Source organism: Megascapheus bottae, chromosome 30, assembly GCF_031878675.1.
Source record: "Megascapheus bottae isolate mThoBot1 chromosome 30, mThoBot2.hap1, whole genome shotgun sequence".
Taxonomy (NCBI): Eukaryota; Metazoa; Chordata; class Mammalia; order Rodentia; family Geomyidae; genus Megascapheus; species Megascapheus bottae.
In genome coordinates, this window is record NC_143538.1 from 13,116,489 (window position 1) to 13,125,966 (window position 9,478).

The 9,478-nt window shown below is 59.9% G+C and overlaps 2 protein-coding genes and 1 pseudogene across 4 annotated transcripts; 2 read left to right on the forward strand and 1 right to left on the reverse strand.

The window, feature by feature from the left end:
- Positions 1-220: 220 nt before the first annotated feature.
- Positions 221-3,613, reverse strand: Cib1 (calcium and integrin binding 1). The gene is made up of 7 exons (XM_090321512.1): positions 3,457-3,613; positions 3,322-3,356; positions 2,268-2,376; positions 1,288-1,438; positions 1,088-1,206; positions 923-1,011; positions 221-711 (listed from the first exon to the last, which is right to left on the reverse strand). Exons 1-7 carry the CDS (start codon positions 3,505-3,507, stop codon positions 690-692), a joined length of 576 nt encoding a protein of 191 aa, XP_090177638.1. The 5' UTR covers positions 3,508-3,613; the 3' UTR covers positions 221-689.
- A 300-nt stretch (positions 3,614-3,913) lies between these two features.
- Gdpgp1 (GDP-D-glucose phosphorylase 1) lies at positions 3,914-7,699 on the forward strand. Of its 3 annotated transcripts, XM_090321459.1 has the most exons (4): positions 3,914-3,992; positions 4,271-4,351; positions 4,427-4,526; positions 6,478-7,699. In XM_090321459.1, exon 4 carries the CDS (start codon positions 6,484-6,486, stop codon positions 7,660-7,662), a length of 1,179 nt encoding a protein of 392 aa, XP_090177585.1. In that variant the 5' UTR covers positions 3,914-3,992; positions 4,271-4,351; positions 4,427-4,526; positions 6,478-6,483; the 3' UTR covers positions 7,663-7,699. The 3 variants fall into 3 exon arrangements, with proteins under 3 accessions (XP_090177585.1, XP_090177584.1, XP_090177586.1); XM_090321458.1 differs by having other exon boundaries at positions 4,271-4,526; XM_090321460.1 differs by lacking the exon at positions 4,271-4,351 and having other exon boundaries at positions 3,933-3,992.
- Positions 5,003-6,479, forward strand: LOC150044452 (ER membrane protein complex subunit 5 pseudogene; annotated as a pseudogene).
- Positions 7,700-9,478: the final 1,779 nt, after the last annotated feature.

The following is a 9,478-nucleotide window of genomic DNA, read 5'->3' on the forward strand; positions in this document are numbered from 1 at the left end:
TCAAGGCTAGTGCTCTATCACTTGAGCCACAGCTCCACTTAGACTTGTCTGATAATTCATTGGAGGTAGTAGCCAAGTGTCCCAGTCTTTCTTGCCAGAGCTGGCTTTACTCTGTGATCCTCGGACCTCAGCCTCTGGAGTTGGGTATATACCACCAGCATGCCCAGCTCAGTTGTTGGTTTAACACAATGTTTAATTTCTCAAAGGACTCCATCATAAAATCAGTCCAGGGCTGCGTGCCTTTAATCCCCGCTACTTAGGAGACTGAGGGAGTTGGGCCAAGAGTTAGAGGCCACCCTGAGCTTCATCTCAGTCTTTTATCACAGTACAAATTCACCTCCCCGCGCCCCTTGGTTTTATTCCCGCCCTCCTTCCACCTTAGGATTCACACGCCACTGGGGGCAGGGTGGGTGGCCTCCGGCCCTCTGGAGGTGACTTTCTCCTCCTGGGATCCCAGTCCAACCCTTCTCCATAGCATCTGGCATCACGTGCCCAAGTTGTTTCATGCTTTCATGCTTTATTACTCATAGGCAGAAAAGTGGTGACCACGGTATGGGGGGGTCCCCCCTCCTGGGAACTGACCAACCCCCGCAGTGCCGGCTCTGGGCCAGGCTGCAGCTCTGCACTCGGTGGGCTTGGCTGGGCACAGCGCCGTGGAGTAGTCCTGGAGGGGGTGCCAGACGGCACTGTCACAGGACAATTTTAAAGGAGCTGTGGAGAAGAGATGAGACTGCTGGCACTGGAGCTAGAATTCCACTCCACAGCGCCCGCCCACGGTGGGTTTGCAGATGACTGTCCCCTATGCGCTGGCCCATCCCCATGGAGCCCAAGCAGTCTGAGACACTGAGAAGCAGGACTGTCACCTCAGTACCACCTATAGCAGGGTGAAGCCCCCTGGGTACCCAGGACACCACTGTCACACCTGGCGAAGTCCGGAGAACGGGAGATGACGTGCTGGAACTCAGAGAGATTGATGGTCCCATCCCGGTCGATGTCGGACTCTTCCAGAATCTGGGAGAGGGGAAGCTGAAACCAGAGCCCCAGCCCTCCCCTCCCGCTGCCCGGCCTGGGGGGCGCCGCCACTCACGTTGTCGATGAGCTGCTTCATCTCCGCCATGCTGAGCCGGGTGTCCTCGCCCTCGCCCGTGAGGCAGTTCACAAGCCGGCTCAGGTCTTGCCTGTCCAGGGTCCCGTCGTCATCGAAGTCTGCAGACCAGCAGCCTCAAGTCAGGAGCTCCCGGGTTCCGCCTGCGGCAGCGGCCCCCACCCGAGAAGACCCCCACTTACCAAAGATGCGGAAGGCGTAGTGGGACTTGATGTCTGGGGTCGCTGTGTCGCTGAACACACTCAGGAGGTCCAGGAAGTCCTCAAAGCTCAGGCTGTCTCTGGTGGGGGAGGTGGAGAAGACCTTGCAGATTCTCTCCTTGAAGGGATTGGCCTAGGTGAGAGAAGTCGGTGAAGGCGCATGCTCAGCAAACCCAACTGGAAACGAGAGAACTCAGGCTTGTGTGGGAGAAGCTTCTAGGCCACGACGGAAGGTCACGGGGGAGCATAAGGGCCGACCCAGTCGTCTGGTAAACAGGCAGGAACAGCTTCCCGGCATATAAATCAAAAGCATACACAAGCTAGGTGTGGTAGTGTGTGCCTGTAGCCCCAGCAATCTGCAGGCAGAGGTAGGAAGACTCTGGTCCAAAGGTAGCTGAGGGCGACAGTGTGACAAGACACTAAAGGCAAAGCGGACTCGGGTGTGGCGCAGCAGTACAGCTCCCCGCCTAGCAAATGCGAGGCTTGAGTTCAGCCACCAAAGCTGGAGATGTGGCTCAGCGAGAGTGTGTGGCCCTTGGTTCAAACCCCGTGACCATCCCAGACAAGGAATATACAAGACAAGCAGGTCAGAGTGGGAAGAGGAAGGTGCGCTAAGCAGAGGCGACGAGAGGCCCTGGCTGTTCTCAACCCATGAAACTGAGTAAGTATGGGCCAGGCTCTGCCGAGGAAACTTCCCTGCGGCCCTCTGGAAGACAGAGCAACTGGTCTCCCAAACCCTAATGAGGTAATTCAGATCCGCCAAAGGACAAAACTCTAATAAGACACCCTAGAGTCCTAGTTTCAAAAGTACCACTCTAGATAATTCTGCAGGGCGCTTTGGTAAAGTGATTGATGCCAGGAAATCAAAGCCAAGCAGGAAAAAAATCACAGGGACCAGTGATGTCAACTAGAGGGGTCAGACATCAGGGGGTCCAGCAGTGAGGGTGGACAGAGCTTCGTACCTTCAGTTCTGGAAGGCTGAGGATCTGCTCCAGGGACACCCGAGCCTGCAGGGACTCCTCCACGCTCACGTGACCCTGGGGGAGCAGCTCACAGAACCGCTTGTGGGCTCTGGCAGAGAGGGGGGACGTTTGAGTGCTCTGAAGACATTCCATTCCCTGTGGGTGCTACCTACCTCCACCGCTGCCCACCGCTGCCTGGGACTGTCTTTAACCAGCTGAGAGGCTGGGTCACACGCAGAGAACTTGGAACCAAGGGCAGCCAAAAGAGAGCTAAGTCTGCTTAGCCATCCGTGGCTCTTGCCTGTGATCCCAGCTACTCAGGAGAGCGGAGACCTGAGGACTGTGGCTCAAGGCCAGCCCAGGCATGAAAGACCAGTAGACTTAATTTATTTTGCCAGTCCTGGGACTTCAACTCAAGACCTGGGCACTGTCCTGGGACATATTTTTGCTCAAGACTAGAGCTCCGCCACTTGAGCCACAGCACCACTTCTGGCTTTTTCTGTGTATGTGGTACTGAGGAATGGAACCCAGGGCTTCATGCATGCTAGGCAAACACTTTAACTACTAGGCTACGCTCCTGGCCCAAAAGTCCAGTAGACTTCTATGTCTAGTTAAACACCAAAAAGCCAGGAATGGGGCACAGTAGAGTGCCAGCCTTGAGCAAAAACAAGGCCGAGTTCAAGCCTCAGTAACTGAACTAAATAAATAAAAATAAAGAGGCTGAGAAAGGAGCCAGAAGTTGGCCCTAAAAGACAGGGAGGGGATGGGAGTGTGGCCTAGTGGTTAAAGTGCTTGCCTAGCAAGCACGAAGACCCGGGTTCGATTCCTCCATACCACATACATAGCAAAAGCCGGAAGTGGTGCTGAGGCTCAAGTGGTAGAGCTCTAGCCTTGAGAAAGTCCAAGGACAGTGTTCAGGCCCTGAGCTCAAGCCCAGGACTGGCAAAATAAAAAGAGAAACAGCAGAATTACAAACCTCATTCCCACTGTACCTTCCGGCTCTCACCCTGCGCCCCCCGCCCCAGCTCCTCCCCCTCCCGCCGCCCCCACTCACAGCAGGATCTCCTGCTTGGTCAGGAACGTCAGGTCCTACGAGGCAAATCCACAGACACGGGTCACCGGGCCGCCCGGCTGCCGGGCCGCCCGGGCGCAGCCCCGCGCCAGGCCCCGCGCCCCGCCGCCCGCGCACCTGGTACTCGGCCAGCAGCTCCTTGGACAGGCGACTGCCCGAGCCCCCCATGGCCGCGCCGCGAGCGCGCCCACAACTCTGCCCCCGCCGCGGCAACTTTCTCACTTCCGCTCTCCTGCCCGGTCCCCGCAGCAACCGCCCCTGGGGCCGCCGCCCCGGGCCCCGCCTCCGCCCCGGGCCCCGCCTCCGCCCCGGGCCCCGCCTCCGCCCCGGGCCCCGCCTCCGCCCCGGGCCCCGGCCCCGCCCCCGACTCCCGGCCCCGCCCCAGGCTCCAGGCCCCGTCCCCGGCCCAGCCCCTGGGGGCCACCGCCCCGGGCCCCGCCCCCGGCCCCGCCCCGGGTCTACTAGCCCCGCCTCGGTCCCGCCACTCAGGCACACTGGGGGCGGGACCGAAGCATCCAAGGCGGAGCCTAAATCTCTAGTCCCGCCTCTCTGTGGGCGTGGCGCGTGCGCCGCGTGCGTGACTCGGACTGCGCCTGCGCGGAGGGCGTCGCGACCTCGGGACGTTCGGAAGAGTGGCTGCGGGCCGTGTCCGGGTGAGTCCGGCCTCCCCTGCAGACGCGGTCGGCCGCTGTCCCCAGCGGGGGCCGCTAGGACACGTCTGCGAAGCCCCGGGAGCCTGGGGTCCGGGGAAGCTCGGACTCGGCCTCCCCGAGCGGCTTCCCGGGGCTTTGTCACCGGCCCGTGCCGCCGCCCCTCCCCCGCCCGCGCCGCCAGGCCGCGGCCCGAGCCCCGAGGCGGCCCCGGTCGCGGTGGTCCCCGCCCGGGGGCCCCCTGACCTCCCCGTTTGCTTTTGTCCCCTCTCGACCCCCAGGACCGTGTGGCACATAGTGGGCTCTCAGTAGCTATCTGCCGAGCGCAGACACGAATGAGCTAAGCTGGTCCGGTGGAGGAGGTGAGAATCCCGAGCCCCTGTGGCCCGCATCACTGACCCCTTCCAATTCGTTCGTGCCTTTATTTTCTTTGGCAGAGGGGCCTGGAGTGAAGGCCTCCCGCCAGTGAGACAAGCCACCCCTCGGCTGCCTTCCCACTGCACCCTCTGCTGAGCTCTGCAGGCTGCACCGAGCCAGGTGAGTGGCAGTTTAAAATCATTAGGTGATGGAAGACCTGAGTCCTGGCCCTCTGTAATGGTAGGCCCTCTCCAGGAAGCCTTCCCTGACTCCATGTCCTTACACAGTGCCAGTGCTTCTCCCAGACATGTATTGTGTGCGGTTTAGGGTTGCTGGGGTTCGAGACAGGGTTAATGACTCTTTGCTGTCTGGTCCCTGAGAACCAAGAACCTCAGGTCCCCATAGGACACAGGTGAAACCTCAGTATTTACTGAGTGACCATGGCTTGCCTCGGACTCCGTGGTAAGATGACTATCTGAATGTGACTGGGTTAAGACCGTCTCTATCAGCTGTAGCCACAGGGACATTTCATACTGTGAGGGATGGGGAGAATCCGCCACCAAGGAAGCATATGAATAAAACCACGAAAACCAAGCCTGTAATCCCAGCTACTCAGGAGGCTGAGATCTGAGGATTACAATTTGAAACCAGCAGGAAAGTCCACAAAGTTCTTACCTCCAATTAACTGTCAAAAAGTCGGAAGTGGAGTTATGGCTCAAAAAGGTAGAGCACCAGCCTTAAGTGACAAAGCTAAGGGACAGCACCCAGGCCCTGAGTTCAAGCCCCAGTACAAACACACACACAATTTATGCCAGTGTGTGAGCTTCACCACATAGAAAAGTGTTAGGTAGAAAAAGTAGCTTTCTTTTATTCCCCCCTCCCATGTAGCCCAGGCTGGCTTAAAGTTGGGATCATCCTGTCTCCTGAGTGCCGTGATTACAGGCACGTGCTACCTCACCGGTCTGAAGAATCTACTTTAAAAAGTATTAGCAGCGGCTTGCAAGAAAGGCCCACTAGTGAGCAAAGAGCTGTGCTGCTCCTTCACCAGCATGGCGCCAGCCCTGTGGAAGGGACTGGTGGGCCTTGGCCTCTTTGTCCTGGCCCACGCAGCCTTCTCTGCCGCCCAGCACCGTTCCTACACGCGCCTCGCAGAAAAGGAAGACGAAGCACTGCCCGTAGACACAGTGTTTCAGACACTTCTGGCCTTTGCGGTTACCTGCTACGGCATAGTTCACATTGCAGGGGAGTTTAAAGACATGGATGCCACTTCAGAGCTGAAAAAGAAGACGTTTGATACCCTGAGGAACCACCCGTCTTTCTACGTGTTCAATCACCGCGGTCGAGTACTGTTCGGGCCTTCCGATACTACAAAGGTTTCAAACCAAGGCGCCGCGCTGGCCTCAGACACATCACTGAAGTCAAGAAAACCCCAGTCGCTGCGCCCTTAAGGTTTTTACAAAGTAACAGGACACAGGGGTGCAGACTAGAGTTTGGGGTAAAACCACACACACGCACACACACACACACACACGCGTATTTATATTTCAGATCTAGGCTTTTTAAAGAAAAAACCCTATGGCCTTTGTAACTTGCTAGTCAAATCACATAATAGAATATAAGTTATCTTAGATTTTTTTTGGTGTGAAAGTCGTGTTTTGAAAACATTTCCTTGAAAATCCTTGGGCTTGGGGATTGTTAGGTTTCTTTTCTTCTGTATTGGTCTTTAGGAAGCCTTCTGGAAGTCCCGTGTGGCTCCTCTGTTGTGCAGGGTGACAGGGATGTGATCCTCAGCTCCTGTCCCTTGAGCTTCCCTGCTGAGCCCAGGGGTGACTTCACCATCTCCTGATGTCCCCCGAAACATGGCTCCTGCCACTAATAGGGCTTAAACTCAACTCAGGGCCTTTCCGTCTCACCTGGCTTTTTTCACTCAAAGCTGACGCTGTGCCACTTGAGTCAAATCTCTACTTCTGGCCTTTTGCTGGTTCGTTGGGAGATGAGTTTCAGGCCTTTCAGCCCATGCCAGGTTTGAGCTGTGATCTTCGGATGGCGGCCTGTCAGACACGTAGCCAGGCTGGCAGATGTGAGCATCCAGCAGGGGCTCGTCTGTGTTTCATGTCTGTGATCCTTTCAGGCCCTCATGGCGACCCCCGGTGACGTAAATGAAACTCCCTATCTGTTGTCTCCCAACACGTTGGACTGGGATGGGCAAGTCATCCCTGACTTCACCTACGGACCGGAGGAGCTGGCAGTGGAGGGGGTCCAGTGGCCGCAGGGCCCCTGGGCCTTAGACACGCAGCCGCGGTCCCGCTTTGACTCAGCCCTGTGTGCTGCCTGGACGCAGCGGGCGGAACTGGGGTTCTTCCGCTACCGCCTGGGCGAGCTGCAGACTCAGACGCTGCCCGGAGCCCTGGGGCTCGTGGCCCAGCTGAACGTGGAGCGCGGGGTGCAGAGGCGGCGCCCCCAGGACGTCAGGAGCGTGAGGCAAGCCTTCGACCCCCAGCAGTTCAACTTCAGGAAGATCCGGAGGGGAGAAGTCCTTTTCCGGCTGCACCCCCAGTCTGGAGGCCTCCGGGGTGAGCACGACACCCTGGTGGTGATCAATGTGAGTCCCCTGGAGCGTGGACACGTGCTGCTGGTGCCCGAGCCTGCGCGCGGGCTCCCCCAGCGCCTGCTGCCCGGGGCGCTGCGGGCAGGGCTGGAGGCCGTGCTGTTAAGCGTGCACCCCGGCTTCCGAGTGGGCTTCAACAGCCTGGGGGGCTTGGCCTCCGTGAACCACCTCCACCTGCATGGCTATTACCTGGACCACAGGCTCCCTGTGGAGCAGGCGCCCAGTGTCCCCCTGGACCCCCTGGGCCGTCTGCACCTGCTCCAGGCCCTCCCCGCGCCCGGCTTCCTCTTCTACGCCGGCAGCCCAGGGCCTGACTTGGAGGCTGTGGTTGGCAGGGTGTGCCGAGCCACAGACTATCTGAGTGAGCGCGAGATTGCACATAACGTGTTTGTGACCCGTGGAGCTGCGCCTGGAGAGAGGTCACCTTCCTCTGCGCTCACTGGGCTCCGTGTCATTCTGTGGCCCCGGAAGTCCAGCTTTGGAGTAAAGGAAGGCGAGGCTTTCAATGTGGCCCTCTGTGAATTGGCAGGGCACCTCCCTGTCAAAACCTCCCAGGACTTCAGCAGCCTGACAGAGGCAGCAGCCGTGGCCCTCATTCAGGACTGTGTGCTGCCCCGGGCCCAGGCGGAGGAGGTGCAAGCGGGTCTGGTGGCTCTAGTGGCTGGGGAGGAGCTAAGAAGTGGAGAAGCACTGACCATTGGGCTGTGAAGGGGAGAAATTGGAATAAATCTCATGATGCACTTTATATGGTTCTTCTGCTGCCTCTTGTATCATGAGAAGGTGCGCAGGGTTGCAGGCTCTGTCTGCCTTCCCTCGGAGGGTTGTATGCCTTCAGCCTAGAGCTGCTGCATCCTTTGTCCTTACCCAGTTTGGTTGGTTAGTTGGTTGAGCACTGCCTTGGAGCTTTCTCAGGGCTAGCGCTCTGCCACCTGAGCCACAGCACCACTTCTAGCTTTTGGGAGCATGATTTTACTATGTCACCCAGGCCAGCCTTGAACCTGGGGCTCCAGGGATCATGGCTGGCTTGTCTGCCACTGGTTTTTCTGTCTCTGTCTCTCCCTTGGTGTCTGGCCCTGCATGCCTCACTCCTTCACCTCCCTAAAAATCCATCTTTAATTTTCTCCACCCCAGGTATGGACTAAGCTGTCCTTCACATCATCTTGTGTGACCTTTTCCTCTCAGCTCCATGGGGTCCTCTTACTGTTGCATCCACAAGGGAAGAGGTGGTGGCTGACAAGGGCAGTCAGTTGTTTGAGGTTAAGCAGCTAATACAAGGCCACGCAGGCAGAACCCAGCATCTCCGGGGCAGATGGTGCAGCTCTGAACTCATCCCCATGTGCCAAGTGAGGAGACTTGGCAAAGTCCCCAGGGCAGCCACGGGAAGACAGCGCTTCAGTCTGTTTTCAGCCACCTGCAGACTAGAGATGATCCGAGGCCTACATAGTTGCGGCCTGGGCCATGGCACAGGAAGGGTGCATAGCAGGTGTTATCTCAGCCCTCCTTGAGGGGGAACTGTCACTGGGCTCTGCCTGGGGAGGCTCCATGGTTCCTCAGGAGCTGTTCCAGTCCCTTGTCACTTCCAGGCCTCGTCCTGAAATGGCTCAGCAGGAATGTACAAAGGGCGGCAGCCGTGCCAAGCTGCCCCTCCGCAGGGCCGTAACGTGTAAGCATCGTATGTCCACCAGATCTCCACGCATGGACGTTGAGAACCGTCAAAAGGAGGCGTGGGATTTCTGCAACAAGGAAGGTGATGGGCGGCCGGAGGGACTCTGGGGAGGGCTGGCCCCCTCCCCGCGCCCTGCGGGCGGAGTCCCGGGCTGTGGAGGCCGTGGGGCATTCGGCGGAAGCCCGCATGAGGTCTTGGTTGAGCTCGGCCTGAGCGCTGGCTGTCCTTGCACTTCCTCGAGGGTAGAGCTCCCCCACTTGAGCCACTGCACCCTTCCGGCTTTCCCTGCGCCCGGAAGTGTGGCTCCCGCCCGGGCGCTCCCGCCGTGCTCCCACGGTGCGCCTGCGCGCCGGCCTCTCCAGCGCCGGTGGGCGTGGCGCCCAGAAGCCCCGCCCCCAGAACCCTGCTCCAATGGGGGCCGCCCTCGTCTCCATGGCGACGGCGGCGCTGCCGCCTGGGCGCCCCCCGGGACCTCGGAGCTGCGCGTTGACCCGAGGGGGAGCGGGCTCCCCCTCGCCGCGGCGGGGACCCGCAGTCGTGTGGAGCAGAGAGGCGGCCCCGGCGTCCAGCAAGGCTCGGGAGAGCGGGGCGGGCGATGAGCGGCCGGCCGAGCCCAGCCTCGGGACGCTAGGTGCGCCCAGACGCCGCTCCGCCCGCCGTCCCCGCCGCCGCCGCCGCCGCCGCCGCGGGGCCCTCCGAGTCCGGGCCGGGGGCCTCGGCCCGCAGGTGCGGCGGCGCTGCCCGGGGCGGGCGGGAGGAGGCGGGGGGCCGGACCCCCGGGACCGTTCCCACTCGAGGCTGCTCACGAACGTACAGGTCCCCCAGCGGACCCCGGAGAGGGCGCCGGGCCGCCGTCCT

Coding starts and splice junctions, on each gene's coding strand:
- Cib1 (XM_090321512.1), bottom strand. CDS start 3,507: ATGGGGGGCTCGGGCAGTCGCCTGTCCAAGGAGCTGCTGGCCGAGTAC. Junction 2,377..3,321: donor ACCAAGCAGGAGATCCTGCT/GTGAGTGGGGGC, acceptor CCTCTCTGCCAG/AGCCCACAAGCGGTTCTGTG. Junction 1,207..1,287: donor CTACGCCTTCCGCATCTTTG/GTAAGTGGGGGT, acceptor GCTGGTCTGCAG/ACTTCGATGACGACGGGACC.
- Gdpgp1 (XM_090321458.1), top strand. CDS start 6,484: ATGGCGACCCCCGGTGACGTAAATGAAACTCCCTATCTGTTGTCTCCC.